This window comes from Dermochelys coriacea, chromosome 11 (assembly GCF_009764565.3).
Source record: "Dermochelys coriacea isolate rDerCor1 chromosome 11, rDerCor1.pri.v4, whole genome shotgun sequence".
In the NCBI taxonomy this organism is placed as follows: domain Eukaryota; kingdom Metazoa; phylum Chordata; order Testudines; family Dermochelyidae; genus Dermochelys; species Dermochelys coriacea.
This window is the reverse complement of record NC_050078.2, coordinates 77,984,865-78,005,974: the sequence shown is the minus strand read 5'-3', so window position 1 is coordinate 78,005,974 and position 21,110 is coordinate 77,984,865. Positions and strand designations below refer to the sequence as shown.

General features: G+C 45.1%; 1 protein-coding gene and 1 long non-coding RNA gene across 10 annotated transcripts in view; one reads left to right on the top strand and one right to left on the bottom strand.

Moving 5' to 3' along the window:
- The window catches only part of DIP2A (disco interacting protein 2 homolog A), a 252,896-nt gene that overhangs the window by 161,826 nt on the left and 69,960 nt on the right, over positions 1-21,110 (top strand). For all 9 annotated transcript variants that reach the window (XR_005295575.2, XR_005295574.2, XM_038421641.2 and 6 more), the window contains 6 exons: positions 1,862-1,953; positions 4,389-4,499; positions 15,452-15,575; positions 15,888-15,997; positions 17,308-17,410; positions 20,057-20,121. Coding sequence is in view for 7 of the 9 variants with exons in the window: in XM_038421641.2 (XP_038277569.1) it covers positions 1,862-1,953; positions 4,389-4,499; positions 15,452-15,575; positions 15,888-15,997; positions 17,308-17,410; positions 20,057-20,121 (605 nt within the window). In the remaining 2 variants the exon portion in view is untranslated. The remainder of the gene's footprint in view (positions 1-1,861; positions 1,954-4,388; positions 4,500-15,451; positions 15,576-15,887; positions 15,998-17,307; positions 17,411-20,056; positions 20,122-21,110) is intronic.
- Positions 17,936-19,673, bottom strand: LOC122458222. The gene is made up of 2 exons (XR_006278137.1): positions 18,614-19,673; positions 17,936-18,415 (listed from the first exon to the last, which is right to left on the bottom strand). It is a non-coding gene; the product is annotated as an uncharacterized LOC122458222 (long non-coding RNA).

Here is a 21,110-nt window from a genome sequence, read left to right as displayed (position 1 = left end):
TGTTCCTTTTGTAATGTACATAAGCCATTGCAACATTTGCCCCTACGAATTTGTGATAGTAAATGTGGGAGAAGGTGACTAACAAAACTTCTTTAAATGCGGATTATCAGCTGGAAATCAGAAGAGACAGCACCTTGCCACCAGCCACCTCTTTGCAAATGACCAGCAATTGTTCCAGAGAACACAGTTCGGGAGCCACTATAATAGAGTACTTTAAAAAGATGCATTTTAACAGACCTAATGCTGACTTTATTTTACCTGGTTTTAAGCATGAAGAGACTAAAAGCAGAACTTGGTAAAACCAATAAACTATGTAGAGAAAAGCGTGATAACTTGGAGAAAAATTTAGCCTAAATGAAACAGATGGACAACTGGCTGGAAAACAATACCCAGAGAGTAGTTATCAATGATTCACAATGAAGCTGGAAGGGTATATTGAGTGTGGTCTTCATAAATGATTTGGATAATGGCAGAGAGAGTTAAACTTATAAAGTTTGCAGATGATACCAAGCTGGGAGGTTTGCAAGTGCAAGAGGACAGGATTAGAATTCAAAATGATCTTGACAAACTGGAAAGGTGGTCTGAATTAAATAGGATGAAATTCAGTGAGGACAAATGCAAAGTACCCCACTTAGGCAGAAATAATCAGTTTCACAAATACAAAATGAGAAATGACTGCCTAGGATGGAGTATTTCAGAAAAGGATCTGGGCTTATAGTGGATCACAGACTAAATATGGGTAAACAATGTAACACCGTTGCGCAAAAAAAAAAAAAAAAAAAAAAAAGCAAACATCCTTTTGAGCTGTATTAGCAGGAGTGTTGTAAGCAAGACACGAGAAGTGATTCTCCCACTCTGCTCTGCGCTGATGAAGCCTCAGCTGGCATATTGTGTCCAGTTCTGGGCACCGCACTTCAGGAATGATGTGGAAAGTCCAGAGGAGAACAACAAAAATGATTAAAGGTCTAGAAAACATGACCTATGAGGGAAGATTGGAAAAAAAAAAAAACCTGGGTTTGTTTAGTCTGGAGAAGAGAAGACAGAGAGGGGACACAAGTCTTCAAGTACGTAAAAGGTTGTTACAAAGATGAGGGTGGGATGTTGTTCTCCTTAACCCAGGAGGACAGGACAAGAAGCAATGGGCTTAAATTGCAGAAAGGGAGATTTAGTTAGACATTAGGAAAAACTTCCTAACTATCAGGGTAGGTCAGCACTGGAACGGTTTACCTGGGGAAGTTGTGGAATGGCTGTCAGTAGTGGTTTTGAAGAGCAGGTTAGACAAACACCTGTCAGGGATGGTTAGATAATACTTAGTCCTGCCTCCGTGCAGAAGAATGGACTAGATGACCTCTCGAGGTCTCTTCCAGTCCTATGATTCATTTAATAGGTTACCATCAAAGGGTCATTTTGAGAAATTGCCCTTTGTGTGCATCGTCAGCGGAGAGGAAGGTTGACAAGGTGCTGCCAGATATTTTAATACTCCAGGCAAAGGTTCTTGGGCTAATTTAGTTGTTAAATCACAATTTGCTGAAAGGCAGTTCTCTTAAGTAGAAGTGATGGAAGCCATAGACCCACCCCTCTTAGCTCAGTGAATTAATTACTCAGTAGTTTTTCATACATAATGGTGTTCGCACAATAAGACAGGCAGTATCTCTATTGCGGATAATTTAAGAGCTTTGAGACACCTTAAAAACACCTAATTTTCAGAAGGTGCTTGGCATTTGCTTTCTAAAAATCAGGCCCCTTCATGGTATTCCCAGTTGGGGACCCAAGATCACTAGTCCGTGTTTAAAGTGTAGCCTGTTGCTTTTTTTATTCTTAAGGTTTTATGCATTTTCTTATATTTGTGCTCTAATTCTAGGCAAACTCTGGAGCCGGAGCTTGAAGTTAGCATATACACTTCTTAACAAACTAACCAGTAAGAATGAACCACTGCTCAAACCTGGACACAGGGTAGGTAACTACTGGCGTTGCTTTGGAGTAAGACTGGAATAATGTTTAAAACTAGATTTAAAAGGAGCTGTGCGTTTTGGAACTAAAGTTCTATTGGGAATTTTGCCTGTATTATTTTATTTATGATGTCCAAAAGTTTGCTGGGTGCTGTACTATCAAGTAATAAGACAGGTCCCTGTAACAAAGAGCTTGCAATCTAAACAGATAGCACGGAGCTGGTGTTACCACATGGTAAGGCTGGAGGTGGGCAGGTGGGGTGGCACACAAGGCTTAGAAGTTGAAGGACCTTGCCAGTCCCACTCTTTCCCTCTGCCCTCCCGCCTACAGCTTGCTACCTGCCGGTCTGTGCTTCCCATAGATGATGGAGCTGTTGTTCCCATTTGAGTGGCTGGGGAACCGCACAGGGAGCTTAGTACTCCATGTCAGCTCCCCTCTATGTCATAGAGGACGGGGGTGAGGACCTGCTTGGTCAGTCCAGTTCTCCACATTCCCACCATGCTGGTATTTCTCATTGGCTTTGCCTCCTGTCTGAGTTTCGTGGAAGAAAAGCAGGTCGTCTGGAGAATCCTGAAAGAGAGTGAGAGGAGGTGTGTTTGCCATTACGTTCCTTGCCCCAGAATTCTTGGACACACACACACACACACACACACACACACACCCCCAACAACACTATTGAAATGGTGTTTATTGCAACAGGGTTTTTGAGTCCGACCTTTGGAATCCTTGTGGTAGGTATGATGTTAAATGAAGTGATTAGGTCTTATTAAAATGCTTATTTCAGAATTTATGCTTCATTTGTACTGAGGTCTTTGGTCACTCGATTACAGACCTAAAAGTGGCAATTCTTCAGCAAAAAAAACTTCAGAAACAGAGTCCAGCAAGAGACTGCTGAATTGGAATTAATTTGCAAACTGGATACAATTAACTTAGGCTTGAATAAAGACTGGGAGTGGATGGTTCATTACACAAAGTAAAACTATTTCCCCATGTTTATTCCTCTCGCCCCCCCGTTCCTCACACGTTCTTGTCAACTGCTGGAAATGGCCCACCTTGATTATCACTACAAAAGGTTCCCTCCCCCTCCACCACTCTCCTGCCTGTAATAACTCACCTTACCTGAAAAGAAAAGGAGTACTTGTGGCACCTTAGAGACTAACAAATTTATTTGAGCATAAGCTTTCATGAGCTACAGCTCACTTCATTGGATGCATTTGGTGGAAAGCTTATGCTCTAATAAATTTGTTAGTCTCTAAGGTGCCACAAGTACTCCTTTTCTTTTTGCAAATACAGACTAACACGGCTGCTACTCTGAAACCTGTCACCTTACCTGATCGCTCTCGTTACAGTGTGTATGGTAACACCCATTGTTTCATGGCCTCTGTTATATAAAATCTCCCCACTGTATTTTCCACTACATGCATCCGATGAAGTGAGCTGTAGCTCACAGAAGCGTATGCTCAAATAAATTTGTTAGTCTCTATGGTGCCACAAGTACTCCTTTTCTTTTTGAGGTAGCTTGGTAATTCAGACATGGAGCTGGTGTGGTTATTTCTATTAGACAGCTCTTTGGAAGGACTAATCAGGGGACAGTATGTGCTGATGCTTCAGGCCCATAACGTGCTGCTGTTCTCAGTTGCTCAAGCCTTTTAACAGTAGACTTTATACTTGACCCTATTGTACCTGGAGTGTAAATTCTTAGCACAGACAAAAAGTCAAGTCCTGAAGCTACTGGCCTTGATACTATCAATGCAAAATCCATATACCTGATGAGGTCATTTTCATTATTCCAAACATCACTATTACATTTAATTGGCTAATAAATGTAGTGCATTTTTTCCCTAGAATAAGCAGCTGTCTTCATTCCTTTTTTGTATATTTTTTTCCCTCAGCAAGCATAGAGTTCATAATGAATCACAGTAAACAAAAGGCCAATGTCAGTACAGTCTCTTGCATGTGCTGTGTACAAATTGCTATATCATTGGTAAGACAGTAAAGACTGAACAAAATTATGGATGAGTTGGACAGTCAGAAATGGCTTTGTCTGAAAAAAGCCTTGTAACATCAGTGTAATTATTGGTAAATGCAATATTATATTTAGCATTTCTGGAAAAAAATCTGATTGAAGGGACCTTCTTTATAAGGGGTTTGTGGAAAAAAACGACATAAAAGTGAACTGCTCTGTGGAATCCTTTGATTCAAGAAGATTGTATTGATTATATAATGTATTCACAAGCAGGGAGATTAGTTTGCTTCATCCAGTGAATGAAGCTTGTATACCTTCCTAAACAATGATGAATGTGCATGTGTGCGCTATGGTGATTGCCATTGTTTAAATGTCTCCAGTTCTTGTTATGCCCCTGAACAATATGTGGGAAATGTATTTTCAAAAAGATTCTCTAAAAGTCTTTTACCGGCTTTGCTCAATCTTGTTATAGGTGGCTCTCGTATTTCCTAACAGTGATCCTGTGATGTTTATGGTGGCATTTTATGGGTGCCTCCTAGCAGACCTGGTTCCTGTGCCAATAGAAGTACCACTAACAAGAAAGGTAACTGAGTGTGTCAGCCACATTATGTAGTGAAAATAATCAGTTTTACAAGAGAATATGGCGGTTCCACACAATGTTGCTTTGAGGTACAGTGCACCACAACTAGGCAGAATAATAAGTGGGGCTTTTTTGTCGTTAAGGGGATGTGGATGGATAGTTTTTTATGGCTTCAAGAGTAGAGGGATGTTATAACTCCAAACAGCAGTAGAACTGAAGTGTCTGTCTGCAGAAGAAAGCCGCACAGTGCATGAGCTGAATTGATGGTTATACTTCTCTCTAAATGTTAGATTTTAGTGCATGCTAGTATGTTTGTGGAGCAGAGATTAATACCTAAACTGGGAAAACCTGTGATATGAATATATGAACTGCCCCTTGTGTGTGTGTGTGTGTGTGTGTGTGTGTGTGTGTGTATATATATGCTTGTAGAGATGTTCATGAATTTTTCAAACTTCTTTTAATGTTGAATGTTATGATGGCAGTGTTAGTCAACACTGTTAACTGAATCTCTAAATATATATATTTAAACCTAACTAGCTTCAAGACTGAGCTTGAAAAGTCGATGGGCGGGACGGTCTGATGAGACGGCCTGCAGTGCAATGTGGCCGATCTGTGACTGCTGGCAGCAAATATCTCCAGCGGCCGGTGATGGGATGGGGAGGGCTCTGAGTTACAACAGAGAATTCTTTCCCAGCGGTCTGGCTGCTGGGTCTTGCCCACATGCTCAGGGTCTATCTGATGGCCATAGTTGGGATCAGGAAGGAATTTCCCCCTGGGTCAGATTGGCAGAGATCCTGGGGGGGGGTTCGCCGTCCTCTGCAGCATGGGGTCATTTGCAGGTTTATACTAGTGTAAATGGTGGATTCTCTGTAACTTGAAGTCTTTAAACCATGATTTGAGGACTTCAGTAACTCAGCCTGAGGTTCAAGGTCTGTTACAGGAGTGGGTAGGTGAGGCTCTGTCACCTGCGATGTGCAGGTCAGACTAGATGGTCACGATGGTCCACTCTGGCCTTAAAGTCTGAGTTTTTTAAAAATTAAGTTTTTAAAATTTTTACCTGTTGTGGAAGATTTTACTATTTTGATCCAATTCTTTTTCATACAGTGAAAACGCTTGGATTTTCAATTTAGTTCCCATTCCTGCTAATAATTCCCTCAATTAAAATAAATCTAGGTCTAAACTATCTGTATTGACATCTTATTCCTTTTTTTAACTTGCAGTATAAAAGTTTGCAGCACATTTCTGTCGTATTAACATTTTTTGTATTATATCAACTTTAACCTTTTAGGTTTTTGGTCTGTGACTCAATTTTACCCTGAGGGTTTAATGAAGCAGATTTCCTAATCTGAGCTGTAAGGTAGATGGGGTCAGTTAATATCAAAAATATTACTTGCATAGATGAATACGTCGGTTCAGGACTATGAAAAATAGACCCTTTCCTATTAATGTTGACATGATCCTGGAAAAGCTTGTATGTCATGTTTAACATTGTAGCGTAACATTGGCCTAGTTCTGTAAATGTGTTTAGTCTTCTTCATAGCTCCATGATACTGCGTGTCTATCCATTCCATAAGTATGCATTTCTGTGCTTTGCTTGTCCTACAGGAATGCCCCCTCCTTTGTGACTAGAGGTTGTTTTGAGCCATTGTTGAACATCAGCAGCAATATGTTAAAAGCTCTGTACTTTGTAACTATAACATGTTAAAATGTTACTTGTCATAACTCTAAGTACTGTGGATGAAAATAGGCTGCTTGGAGAAGGGCATTTCTAGTGTTTAGAGAGGCTAATTTTCAGCTCTATAGCAATATAGAACAGCAGTTGATACATATAGGCAGACTCAGGTGGTTCTTCGAGTGATTGCTCATGTGTATTCCACAATAGGTGTGCGTGCTCGCCACGTGTACCAGTGCCAGAAGTTTTTCCCCTAGCAGTACGCGTAGGGGGAACACTCAGCAACCCCTGGACTGGCGCCTCCATGGTGCGGTATAAGGGGAGCTACATGCTTCCCCCACCCTCAGTTCCTTCTTGCCGCCAGTGAAGGTGCATCGGAACTGTGCTGCTCCAGCTTTGCTGTAGCTTGTCCCCAGAAATTTTCGTTCGTTCAGTGCTAGTACCTGTCGTCAGTTCTCTGTTACAGTTAGTTCATTTAGTTAGAGTACCCGGCTTTTAAGAGTTAGTTAGAGTACCTGCCCCGCAACCCGGCTTTTAAGGCGTGCAACACTTGTAGGTGATTTAAGTGGTCCACACGCAGACTGTCTACGCTGTTTGGGTGAGACCCATATCAGTGATCGTTGCAAAATTTGCAAGTTGTTTAAACCTCGGACTAAGAGAGCGGGCCATTTTCATGGAGTGGGCGCTGACCCCAGCTCCGGCGCGCCGCTCCAAGTCGGCACCGCGGCATCGGTGCGCAGAGGCCTCCCAGTGCCTTCGACTAGTCGGCACCGCTCCCCGTCTATGGGGCATAAGAAGGCTAAGAAAGTACCGCCTTTGCAGCGGCACCAAGGTAAACCAGGGCAGAGACTAGACCCAGGTCGGGCAGTCCTCAATCCCCTCTAGGCCTCCAACTCACGTTGAGTGGAGTAGCCCGCCCTGTAGGACCAGGCTTCCCCGGATGTCTGGATGCTGTGCATGCCAGAGGCCCTGAAGGTGGCCAGAGATGTTATGACCATGTCGGTACCAGGAGCACCGCCGGTGTTGGACCCCCACTGCAGAGGCTCAGTATTGGTCTTGGTCACAGGAACGTCCCCGATGCCGTTCTCCACCCAGCGACCATTCAGGATGCAGTCCACGTGGCTTGTCCTCGACTCCCACCAGACTGTCTGGTTGGGTACTGTCCGACCAGGACTCTCGGCACTGTTCCACGCCACGGAGCGATTACCTACGGGACAGAAGCAGACATCACCAGAGGTCCTCGTCTCACAGGGGTTACCGGAGCCGGTCACAGCATGGACGTCGTCGCCGTTCCTGCTTGGAATCCCACTCTCGGTTCCTGCCAAGGCATGGTCTCCGCAGCCTGGGGCATAGATTGCCGGCACTGTGCCATCGCGGGTCCACCCATCGGAGCAGCAGCTACAGGCAATACCGGTCCTCCCGGTCCCGTGGCAGCGGCAGGTCATTCGTCAGCCTGGTCTCCGTTCATAGTCACCCTTCCATGTGCCAGCCAAGCTGAACAGCCAGGGCCGTTGGTGCCACAGCAGGTGCAGAGGCACCGGGCCCAGTGGCCGGCAAGGTACCAGTGGGCACCGTGGCCTCTGATGCAGTCCCCAGTGGGGGCCCGCTCTGTAGCCGGAGTCTCAGAGGCGCCGTCGGCCTCCCTCTCCAGGCCCCCAAGGAGAGGGTCAGTGGGACGTACGTCCTTGGCACCATGCCTGGAAACCGACCAGGTGGTGGACCCTCCGGTGCCAGCAGATACCCGGAGCACTGTACCGGCTTCCTCGCCCTCCCCAGATGAGGCGATAGCAGCCCTGCCCCCCTCCATCCCGCAGGAGGACTTCAGGGCCCATCAAGAACTTTTTAAATGGGTGGCATTGAGCCTTCACCTCCAGGCAGAGGAGCTGGAGGAACCCTTGGACTCCCTGTTCAATGTACTGTCATCTTCGTCACTGGAAGGGGTGGCTTTGCCCCTCCATGGGGGGGGGCAAGGATTTCAAATGCCCTATGGCAAACGCCAGCTTCCCTGGTCCCCATCTCAAAGGCGGCAGAACGCAAGTACTTTGTACCCACCAAGCGGCATGAGTACTTATACACCCACCCGACGCCCAACTCCCTGGTGGGTCGAGTCGGTCAATCATAGATTCATAGATACTAAGGTCAGAAGGGACCATTCTGATCATCTAGTCCGACCTCCTGCACAGCGCAGGCCACAGAATCTCACCCACCCACTTCTATGAAAAACCTCACCCATGTCTGAGCTATTGAAGTCCTTAAATCATGGTTCAAAGACTTCAAGGAGCAGAGAAGCCTCCCTCAAGTCAACCATGCCCCATGCTACAGAGGAAGGCGAAAAACCTCCAGGGCCTCTCCAATCTGCCCTGGAGGAAAACTCCCTCCCGACCCCAAACATGGCAATCAGCCAAACCCTGAGCACATGGGCAAGATTCACCAGCCAGATACCCAGGAAAGAATTTTCTATAGTAACTCAGATCCCATCCATCTAATATCCCATCTCAGGGGATTTGGCCTATTTACCCTGAATATTTAAAGATCAATTACTTACCAAAATCCCATTATCCCATCATACCATCTCCTCCATAAACTTACCGAGTAGAATCTTAAAGCCAGATAGATCTTTTGCCCCCACTGCTTCCCTTGGAAGGCTATTCCAAAACTTCACTCCTCTGATGGTTAAAAACCTTCGTCTGATTTCAAGTCTAAACTTCCTGGTGGCCAGTTTATACCCATTTGTTCTTGTGTCCACATTGGTGCTGAGCTGAAATAATTCCTCTCCCTCTCCTGTATTTATCCCTCTGATATATTTATAGAGAGCAATCAGATCTCCCCTCAACCTTCTTTTAGTTAGGCTAAACAAGCCAAGCTCTTTAAGTCTCCTTTCATAAGACAAGGTTTCCATTCCTCGGATCATCCTAGTAGCCCTTCTCTGTACCTGCTCCAGTTTGAATTCATCCTTTTTAAACATGGGAGACCAGAACTGCACACAGTATTCTAGGTGAGGTCTCACCAGTGCCTTGTCTAATGGTACTAAAACCTCCTTATCCCTACTGGAAATGCCTCTCCTGATGCATCCCAAAACCGCATTAGCTTTTTTCACAGCCATATCACATTGGCAGCTCATAGTCATCCTATGATCAACCAATACTCCAAGGTCCTTCTCCTCTTCCGTTACTTCTAATTGATGCGTCCCCAACTTATAGCTAAAATTCTTGTTATTAATCCCTAAATGCATAACCTTACACTTCTCACTATTAAATTTCATCCTATTACTATTACTCCAGTTTACAAGGTCATCCAGATCCTCCTGTATAATATCCCGATCCTTCTCCGAATTGGCAATACCTCCCAGCTTTGTATCATCTGCAAACTTTATTAGCACACTCCCACTTTTTGTGCCAAGGTCAGTAATAAAAAGATTAAATAAGATTGGTCCCAAAACCGATCCCTGAGGAACTCCACTGGTAACCTCCCTCCAACCTGACAGTTCGCCTTTCAGTAGGACCCGTTGCAGTCTCCCCTTTAACCAATTCCTTATCCACCTTTTGATGTTCATATGGATCCCCATCTTCTCCAATTTAACTAATTCCCCATGTGGCACGGTATCAAATGCCTTACTGAAATCTAGGTAAATTAGATCCATTGCATTTCCTTTATCTAAAAAATCTGTTACTTTTTCAAAAAAGGAGATTAGGTTGGTTTGGCACGATCTACCTTTTGTAAAACCATGTTGTATTTTGTCCCATTTACCATTGACTTCAATGTCCTTAACTAATTTCTCCTTCAAAATTTTTTCCAGGACCTTGCATACTACAGATGTCAAACTAACTGGTCTGTAGTTACCCGGATCACTTTTTTTTCCTTTCTTAAAAATAGGAACTATATTAGCAATTCTCCAATCATTCGGTACTATTCCTGAGTTTACAGATTCATTAAAAATTCTTGCTAATGGGCTTGCAATTTCAGGTGCCAATTCCTTTAATATTCTTGGATGAAGATTATCTGGGCCCCCCGATTTAGTCCCATTAAGCTGTTTCAGTTTTGCTTCTGCCTCTGATATGGTAATATCTACCTCTATATCCTCCTTCCCATTTGTCATGCTACCATTATCCCCAAGATCCTCTTTAGCCTTATTAAAGACTGAGGCAAAGTATTTGTTTAGATATTGGGCCATGCCTAGATTATCTTTAACCTCCACTCCATCCTCAGTGTTAAGCGGCCCCACTTCTTCCTTCTTAGTTTTCTTCTTATTTATATGGCTATAGAACCTTTTACTATTGGTTTTAATTCCCTTTGCAAGGTCCAACTCTACTCGACTTTTAGCCTGTCTCACTTGATCCCTACATGTTCTGACCTCAATTAGGTAGCTTTCCTTGCTGATCCCTCCCATCTTCCACTCCCTGTATGCTTTCTGCTTCTTCTTAATCACCTCTCTAAGATGCTTGCTCATCCAGCTTGGTCTACAACTCCTTCCTATGAATTTTTTCCCCTTTCTTAGGATACAGGCTTCCGATAGCTTCTGCAGTTTTGATTTAAAGTAATCCCAGGCCTCCTCTACCTTTAGATCCATAAGTTCTTCAGTCCAATCCACTTCCCTAACTAATTTCCTTAATTTTTGAAAGTCAGCCCTTTTGAAATCAAAAACCCTAGTTGCAGATTTATTTTTGTTAATCCTTCCATTTAGTTTGAACTGAATTAGCTCATGATCACTTGAGCCAAGATTGTCCCCTACAACCATTTCTTCTATGAGGTCCTCGCTACTCACCAAAATTAAATCTAAAATGGCATCCCCTCTAGTCGGTTCAGCAACTACTTGATGAAGGAATCCATCAGCTATCGCATCTAGGAAAATCTGAGCCCTATTATTATTACTAGCACTGGTCCTCCAGTCTATATCTGGGAAGTTAGTCTCCCATGATCACACAGTTTCCATTAGTATTTACTTTATTAGACATTAAAAAGGGCTCTATCCATATCCAAATTAGATTTATGATCCGGCTCCGGCCAAAACCAATCACGGGGAGTGGCGGGGCCAACCAGCGCTCACTCCGAAAAATAAAGACTCAAGGAGGCTGGACTCTTGGCAGAAAGGTTTATTCATCCTCGAGTTTCCAGTTGCAGGTGGCAAACCACCAGGCTCTCCTGGGCAGATACGAATTCAACTTGTGGGTTTCGCTGCTCAAATTTGAGGACTCCCGCCAGGAGTGTGATAAGAAAGAGTTCAAGGCGCTGGTGGAGGAGGGTGCAGCTGCTGCCAGGCCGTCCCTGCAGGTGGCAGCGGATGTGGCGGACACGGCAGCTCGATCCATGGTCTTGACGGTGTCCATGAGAAGGGCATCGTGGCTCCTGCTGTCCGGGCTGTCCAGCAAGGCACTGTCGGCCATGCAGGATCTCCCATTTGACAGCAAGGCTCTGTTTGCGGATCAAACGGATACACAGCTGCGTGGCATGAAGGACTTCCGCCCGACCTTGCAGACCGAGTGTTTATGTTCCGACTCCGGCCAAAACTAAGTTTAAGCCGCAGCAGGTCCCTGCTCCGGCTGCCCAGCCTAAGTACGAGGCTGTCAATAAAAAGTCAGGAGACTATAAGGCACCCTAAGCGGCAGTTACGGCCTGCCCCGCAACCTGGGTCCTCCAAGGACAAACAGGCGGGGAAAAGGCAGTTTTGATGGGATACCGGGGGGCACCCTGACACTTCCTGAAGGGGATCCCCCCTCATGTAAAGCTTCCCTTCTGCAAATGGTTGTGTGCTTTCCTCCCGGAGTGGTTGCAACTAACCTCAGACCGCTGGGTCCTCAACACGGTCTCCTGGGGCTACATGCTGCAATTCATTTTTCCCCCACCCAACCATCCCCTACCCCCATTCCTTCTGGATCCTTCGCACGAAGCCCTGCTAGAGCAGGAGGTGGGGTGGCTCCTAGACCTGGGAGCAGTGGAAATGGTCCCCAGGGAGTTCAGAGGCAAGGGGTTCTACTCCCGCTTTTTCTTTATCCTAAAAGCCAAAGGGGGACTCAGGCCCATCCTGGACCTGCGGGATCTGAACCAGTTTATGGTGAAATTCAAGTTCCGCATGGTCTCCCTGGCCTCCGTCATCCCCTCCCTGGATCCAGGGGATTGGTACACTGCCCTGGATCTGCAGGATGCGTATTTCCACATCCACATATTTGAGGGGCACAGACGCTTCCTCCGTTTCCTGGGGGACAGAATCACTACCAATTTATGGTCCTCCCTTTTGGCCTATCCACTACCCCAAGGGTGTTCACAAAATGTATGTTGGTGGTGGTAGCCTACCTCAGGTGCCAGGGGATCCAGATCTTTCCCTACCTGGTCGATTGGCTGGTCAAGGGCAGCTCCTGGTCGCAAGTGCAGGATCATGTGACGCTTCTACTATCCATGTGTGCTGCCTTGGGCCTGTTAGTAAACTACACCAAGCCCACATTAGTCCCAGTCCAGCACATAGTTTATCGGGGCACTCCTGGACGCCTCGTCGGCCACAGTTTCTCTCCCACTGGACAGATTCAAGACCCTAAAAGGCCTCATTGACACGGTCACAAAGTTCCCTGTGACAACAGCCAGAGCATGCCTCCAGCTCCTGGGTCACATGTTGGTGTGCACGTATTTGGTCCGCCAGGCTCCAGATGAGGCCCCTCCAGCTTTAGCTGGCCTTGGAGTTCTCCCAGGCCTGGGACAGGATGGACAAGGTCCTCACCGTGCCCAACCCGGTGATCGCCTCTCTTCGGTGGTGGTCCACCACGAACAACATGCTCTAAGGGATCCCTTTTTGAGACGGGGCCCCGTCATTGGAGCTGGTGTCTGATGAATCGGACCTGGGTGGGGGGGGCCCATGTGGGGACCGTTCAGACTCAAGGGCTGTGGTCGGCCCCTGAGCTATCCCTACACATAAATGTCAAGGAACTGAGTGGTGCGTCTGGCGTGCATGGTCTTCCACTCGCACTTACAGGGCAAGGTGGTCAGGGACCTCACAGACAATACGGCCTTAATGTACTGTATCAACAGGCAAGGCGGGACCCGATCCTCTGCCACGAAGCCCTCAGATTGTGGGACTTCTGCATAGCCCATGACATCTCTCTGAGGGCCTTTCACCTGCCAGGCACCCACAACACGCGGGCGGATTGCTTGAGCAGGGACTTCTCCTCCCAGCATGAGTGGTCTCTCCACCCAGAAGTGGCTCACCAGCTCTTCCTAGTATGGGGAACTCACCAGGTGGACCTGTTTGCAACAAAACAACCGGCGCTGCCCCTGGTTCTGCTCCAGGGGGGGTCTGGGAAAGGGTGGTGTCTCCGATGCCTTCCTCCTGTCCTGGTCGGACCAGTTTCTCTGTGCATTCCCTCTCATCAGCAGGGTCCTGCAGAAAGTAAAAATGGACAAGGCCCAGGTTCTCCTGATTGCCCTCGCATGGCCCCTCGCATTGGTAGAGGACCCTCATGGACCTGGCAGTGGCTCCGCCGCAGCTGTTGCCGCTCCACCCAGACCTGCTCTCCCAGGACCAGGGACACCTCCTCCATTCCAGCCTCGCGGCTCTCCACCTCACGGTGTGGCTGCTCAATGGCTAGGCGGGGAGGAACGGATGTGTTCGGAGGGGGTTCAGCACTTCCTTCTGGAAAGTAGGCGGTCCACCACATGCTGAGCCTGCTTGGCGAAGCGGTCCTGGTTCTCCAGATGGGCCGCCGAGCAGGGTGTTTCCCCGGTGGCCGCCCCGATCCAGCTTATCCTGGACTACCTCCTTCACCTTAGAGCCCAGGGCCTGGCGCCCTCGTCGGTCAGGATGCACCTGGCGGCCATATTGGCCTTCCATCCGCCGGTGCAGGGACACACGGTGTTCTCACATGCTATGACTAGACGATTCCTTAAGGGATTGGACTATCTTTTCTCCATGTGCTAGGCCCCCTGTCCTGCCGTGGTACCTGAATTGGTGTTATCCCATCTCACGGGCCCCCCGTTTGAACCTCTGGCCACGTGCTCCTGGTCTCACCTCTTGTGGAAGGTGGCCTTCCTGGTTGCTATCATGTCAGCCAGGCAGGTCTCAGGGTTCAGGGCCATGACCTCCGAACTCTCATACACGGTTTTTCATAAAGATAAGGTTCAGCTACGCCCACACCCCACGTTCCCCCCTAAGGTGGTATCCGCCTATCACTTGGGCCAGGACATTTTCCTGCCTGTCCTCTGCCCCAAGCCGCATGCATCCAGAGAGGAACGCTGCCTCCACACACTTGACATGCGTAGGGCGCTGGCCTTCTACCTGGAACGGACTAAGCTGTTCAGGAAGTCCTCTCAACTGTTTGTTGCCTGCAGGGTCAGTCGATTTCCACCCAGCGCGCCTCTCACTGGATCACCTCGTGCATTCGCACCTGTTATGATCTGGCGGGTGTCTCCCCCGCCACCCATTGTGAGGGCGCACTCAACTCGGGCCCAGGCTTCGTCGGCTGCCTTTGTAGCCCACCTCCCCATCCAGGGTATTTGTAGGGCCGCCACTTGGTCTTTGGTTCACACATTTACCTCACACAATGCGATTGTCTCCCAAACCAGGGATGACGCCGGGTTCGGCAGGGCTGTACTCCATCCTGGGGATCTGTAAACTCCTCCCACCTCCAACAGATATAGCTTGGAATCACCTATTGTGGAATACACATGAGCAACCACTCTAAGAAGAAAAGACAGTTACCTTTTTCCGTAACTGGTGTTCTTCGAGATGTGTTGCTCATGTCCATTCCACACCCCATCCTCCTTCCCTTCTGTCGCAGTTGTCTGGCAAGAAGGAACCGAGGGTGGAGGGATCACGCAGCTCCCCCACTACGGGTACTGCTAGGGGGAAGACTTCCGGCACTGGTGCACATGGCGAGCACGCACACCTATTGTGGAATAGACATGAGCAACACATCTCCAAGAACACCAGTTACAGAAAAGGTAACTGTCTTTTTTCCTGGATTTAGAAACTTAAGTTTATTTAAAAATAAGAAAAGAACATCTCTGTTGTGTTGAATTACACATCTCTGAGTTACTCACAACCGAGAGGTGCATCCAAATGAATAGGAGTCACAGGAGTTCAAGGATTCGGATAGGCACTCTCATACTGCAGTAATGGGCACCAGAAAACAGGGAGACATTTAAAATGACTGTACCTGTGTGAAGGCTAAGAAATACGGTATTTGGAAACGCATGATTATTCACATGTAACTTCTTAATGTCTTCTAAACATGGCAGAATTGCAGAAAACTCTAAGCTTTACTATTTGCAGATTTACAATAACATCGTGGTTTTTCCATAGGATGCTGGCAGCCAACAGATTGGATTTCTCTTGGGCAGTTGTGGAGTAACGTTAGCTTTGACAACAGATGTTTGTCAAAAAGGCCTTCCAAAAGCTCAAACTGGGGAGGTAGTTACATTCAAAGGTACATTTTTTGTTATCCATTATTTTTCAGCAGAGCAAAAAACATAGATATTGAATGCTACTGTACAGTTACTAGTTTGATTGTGATAACACATTTCTAACTGTGCATAAGAAGGAAGAAGAATCTGAAAACTGTCTGCCTCTTGTCAAAAGAGTGCTTTGATAAAGCTGTTAATGATTTTCATTCCACATTTCCCCCAGCAGTATGATTCTTGTGCTTTTGCTTAGCTAGTTGTTGCTGTACCAGAATATTGAAAAACAAAATATTTCTTTGGAAGTGTTTTAATAATTTTTGTCTCGTTTTTAATTTAAGGTTGGCCTCGTCTTGTTTGGTTTGTGATTGATGGAAAGCATCTCGCAAAACCAGCCAAGGACTGGCATCCACAAGTACGGGATGCCAGTGCTGATATCGCTTATATTGAGGTAAACAAATGCAATACGCTTAGCAAGTACCTACAGTCACCTGTTCCATAGAGCACTTTACTGTTCTCTTTGTAGTGCTGAGATTGTAAATTACTTAATTTTTCAGTGTAGAGCAAGAAATTGTCCCAGTCTCTGAATCTTTCACCAGCTAGTTATGATCCTAACATCTGACCGTCAATGTCTTTTTCCTTTCCTTTATATCTGACCTTAAGTGATGCTAGAAAGTATCACTCTGTATCTGACACATGGGTTCCATCATTGATTTCCACTCCTGTACTGAATGTATCCATTCTCTTGCTCTCCCTCTGTCCTTACTGAAAACAGTCAGTGTGTATATGATTATCTCGCCATGTGACTGGATGTATCATTTTATTTGTAATCCTGTGGCTTGTTCCTTTGGGTAAAATTTTCAAAAGTGCCTAAGTGACTTTTATTCTTGCAATGAGACTTAGGCTCCTAAGTCACCTAGACCATTTGAAATGTTTACCCTGTATCTATATCCTCGTTGTGTGTCTCACATTTACATGGTAAGTTTTCAGTGCATGGACCATGTCTCTCAATCTCTGTAAGGTGTCATGAAAAGTTATGGTGCTATAGATTATACATGAATATTATTTCCCCCCTGAAACTAAGCGCAGTACCTTTCCCCCACACCTTGTTTCCATATAATTAGGGGCATCAGACTGTCACTGTAATGTTGTGCTCTCCTCTTACTCAGAGTCACCTAGCTTAGAATCTTTTTGCTTTTGTTTTTATAGCAGCAGCTCTCCCCACCCAGTTACGTTCATCTTTGCTTTTGAGGCTTTCACCCAGCCTTTCATTCTGAGTTACCATATTTTCACTTTTAAATTCCCATACCAGGTTGGAAGTGTAAACTGTGCATTATAGAGAACTTAACCATCTTCCTTCCAAGATTCCTGTGACGTACTCAAGGATAGTGTCAGATGCACCCTCAGTATTTATTTGTGTTACAGTAGCACCCGTTGTGCTGGGCACTGTACAAATACGTAGTCAGAGGCAAAGAGGTTACTGCCCCCAAAGATTCTACAATGTACATAGACAAGTAATGAACGAATGGAGGGGAACGGGATACAATGTCAGCAAAATGGTAGGGTGGTGATAATCATGTATTGATGGTAGTCCATTTTGGGGGTCCCTGAGACAAGTAATTTACAAATGGTAAGGGACAGGGAAACCATCAAAATATGTACAGTTTAACATACCGTACACACACAAAGACGCCCCTCAAATTAATTGTCGTTAGTTAGCTAACTTTAATTATTAAACTAACGTAAATTTTATCTTTTCAGTATAAGACGAGTAAAGAGGGCAGCGCGATGGGCATCACTATATCTCATGCGTCCATGCTGGCCCACTGTCACGCATTGACCCAGGCATGCGGTTACTCAGAAGGTATGTTCCGTAGAGGTCCTTCAAAAATAATACATATTGATATTTACATTGAGCAAAACATACTGTGTCTTATGTTGGGAAAGCATTTTTAGTGTCACTATAAGACTGGAGATGGGGCATTTTTCATTGTTGAAGGAAAGTGCTGTTTACTTGCTTGTAATTGACATGAAATATAAAGAAAAATAAGGAGCCGTGTAACTTCATCCACCGCATGTATTAAGTAGCTCTAATCTGAGACCCTTGTTAACCTGCTCAGTTGCTTGTATGTGTCCATCTCCTACCATCTAATTCCACACTGTTGAGAGTGTCTTATATGACCATACATGTTCATGTTAGCAACATACTAATTAAAACACAAGTTGAAATAAATAGAACTAATATTTGATTTCTTGGACAATCCAAGTAAATCTTGCAACTCTGAAAGGGTTAATCAGCAACAACTTTTGCTGATCAGACTGAAGGCTTCACAACAGTGGAAGGATCAATATCTTTATTGTATTATGAATATGTGGCCTGTTTCTTTTACGTACAGCCGACAGTAGTATGCTCCTAATGTGCATGTACTGTTGGAGTAACTGCATGTGCAGAAAATCACACCCTAAAAGAACAGCCAGTTCGGGGGGGGTTAACTGGTCATATTCACATGGTAGGTTTTTGCCAGCAGTTTCGTTTTTGATCAGTCGTGAAGCAAAATGATGAATACATGTGTCTCCACATCAACTTGTGTGTAAAAAAAAAAAAAAAAAAAGTGTTTTCGTACAAGACTTGTATAAATTTATTAAATGTAGCCATTATTATTGGCAATCAGCTTCCCTCCCCCTGAAAGTGTGCTTGCTTTACCCTTTTGTATTTTTAAGCCAAAATATGTGAAGTGTACGTAAATAGCAGCTGATAGCTTTATCAATTTGAAAGTAAATATTTAGCAATCACTGCTCAGAATTGAGGAAAAAAAAATCCAAATTTTAAAATACACCAGTAAACTGTCCTTTAGTAAGGGGTAGGCAACTGTATTGAAGCTAAAAGAAAAGGAGTACTTGTGGCACCTTAGAGACTAACAAATTTATTAGAGCATAAGCTTTCGTGAGCTACAGCTCACTTCATCGGATGCAACTTATGCTCTAATAAATTTGTTAGTCTCTAAGGTGCCACAAGTACTCCTTTTCTTTTTGCGAATACAGACTAACACGGCTGCTACTCTGAAACCTGTATTGAAGCTGTGTCACAAGTTTAGTATTCAATATTTTTAATTAAATGTTTATCCAAATAGCAATCTAGAGTCAACATAATGCTTTTTAATTTTCAGAAGAGTGTTTGCCTTGAATGAATTAAATTAAGGTTTAAAACAATCCATGTTCAATCTGCCAGTCACTTTTTTCTGTTAAAAAGGAATTCACAGATTCTTCAATGACAGCCTTTTAAAAAAAAAAAAAAAAAAAAAAAACCAAGAATGACTCTTAATTACCAGTTGGAGACTATTAACAGCCGAGTTCCAATCCCCAACTTGCGCTTTTGACTTCATACTCTCTTTTCTCTAGACTAAACTTTTTAAAACCACTTAATCTGTTCATAAATTTTACCTCCTAATCCTTCTATCATCTTTGTCACCCTTATTTGGATTCCTTCCAGTTTCAGTGTCATTTTGGCTCAATCTTCCAAGGTGCTGAGCATTCTGGCCCAATTCCAGGAAAATTGTATACCCCCCAAGCCTGCCCCGGCTTGCCCCTGTCATCCTCTCCTCACTCCTCTGCAGTCAAGCAAGTCAGACTGCTTTCTCCTTCTCCACACTGCCCAGGGACCAACACAGCAGTGGGGGCATTGAGAGGATAAGAGAGACAGTCTTCTTGCTCTCTATTCTAGGCCTGGAACCCAGGAGGAAGACACTATGGTTCAACATGCTCAGTCCAGTCAGTACACAGGAGCTGTGTGGGGTTGGAGCATGATCATTGTGGATGGTGTTTTCAGAAAATAATGCTGCCAGCTTCTCTCAAACCTCCGTTGAGCACATGCAAACTGATTTTCATTTGTAACTTAGCCAAATTTGGGTGAACTTTCTCAGGACACTAAACCATCCATCTCTGACAGGAGGGCAATCCTAATTCCAAGTCCCTGCTCCAAAACATGAAGGATGCTAGAGTTTCTCAGTGAGACAAATGTTAAAAAAAGAAAGAGAGAAAACTAACATGGACAAAATAACATTTTTCTCTAATCTCATTCATTGAAACAGTTGAACTTTTTTAGCTGAAACTTAAAAGATATACCTATATTCAACCTGAGATAAAAACCCAGCATGGAAAATTTCAGCTCAAACTATTAAAGATTAGCAAAGTTGTAAGCAATCGAAAATAAGGTGTTATAATTGAAAGTGTCAGGTGCCAGGCAACCTTAACTATAGGCATCACTGCTCGTGTCATCTGTAACAAATGATGATACAAGGACAATTGTAACAAGTAACTTAAGATGCTGTAGGCTTTAGCAGACTGTGTACACGTAATAGGAGCATGGTAATGTGACTTTGGCTTATTCCTTTTCTGAAAGTCTTACAAATTTCACAGCTCCTTTGGGAGATGCACCATGCTTCTCAAATGTTCTAAAGGTTTGATCACTGTGGTGGTCAGCAAATGTAACCAAAGTCGTCTTCACTTTCAGCTGAAACATTAACAAATGTGCTGGATTTCAAAAGGGAAGCTGGTCTGTGGCATGGAGTTTTAACGGTGAGTGTTTGAGTACATGCAATAACAAAGAATTGTATTATTTGTATTATCATAGTGTCTTGGCGTCCAGTCATGGACCAGGGCCACGTTGTGCTAGGTGCTGTACAAAAAACAGGAGAAAAAGACCGTTCCTGTCCCAAAGCACTTACAATCTAAATGTCAGGCAAGAGACAGCAGGTGAATAGACACAGACAGGCGAGTACAAGGAGACATTATTGGGGAGCGGGACAGTTTGTGGTCTCTGTACACCCGCAGCTTAGCTGCTGTCAATTTTTTTGCAGTCCTCACAGCAAAGGAGGGTTTTGAGGAGTATTTTGAAGGTGGAGAGTAGGGCTAGTTTTGTGGATGGTTACAGGGAGTTTCCCTAAGTGTGAGGGGCAGCATGGGAGAAAGCATGATGGTGCCTGTTCAAGCATGTAACAAACAAGCAGTGGAGGGTTCAGAAATGGGAGCTGACTTGTTGATACAGAGTGAGATGATAGGGTGGAGATTGGTTGTGAAGGGCCTTGAAAGTGCAGACAAGAAACTTATGTTTGGCATGATAGAGAAGAGGCAGCCAGTGAAGGGATGCAAAGAAAGAAAAGACGTGGTCAAAGCGATAAGCTAGGGAAACGATCGTCTCAGCAGCACTCTGAATGGATGTGAGTGAGGCAAGATTGCATTTGTCAAGGACAGAGAAGGATGGTTGTAGTAACCAAGATGCAAGATGATGAGAGCTTGGACAAAAGGTTTAGCTGTGTGGATGGATCTTAAAGATGTTATGCAGAAATAATCTGCACGACAGTCCCAGCTTGGATTTGAGGACCTAGAGAGAGGTGTGGGTCACAGATGGTGCACAGGTTATGGGCCTGAGTGACAGGTAGAATAGTGGTATTGTCCACATTGACCGAGAAAGGAGATAGTGGGGAGGGCCTTGGGGAGGAATATTAAAGAGCTGCGTTTTAGCCATGTTGTGGTTGAGCTGATGGCTAGAAATTCACAAAGAGATG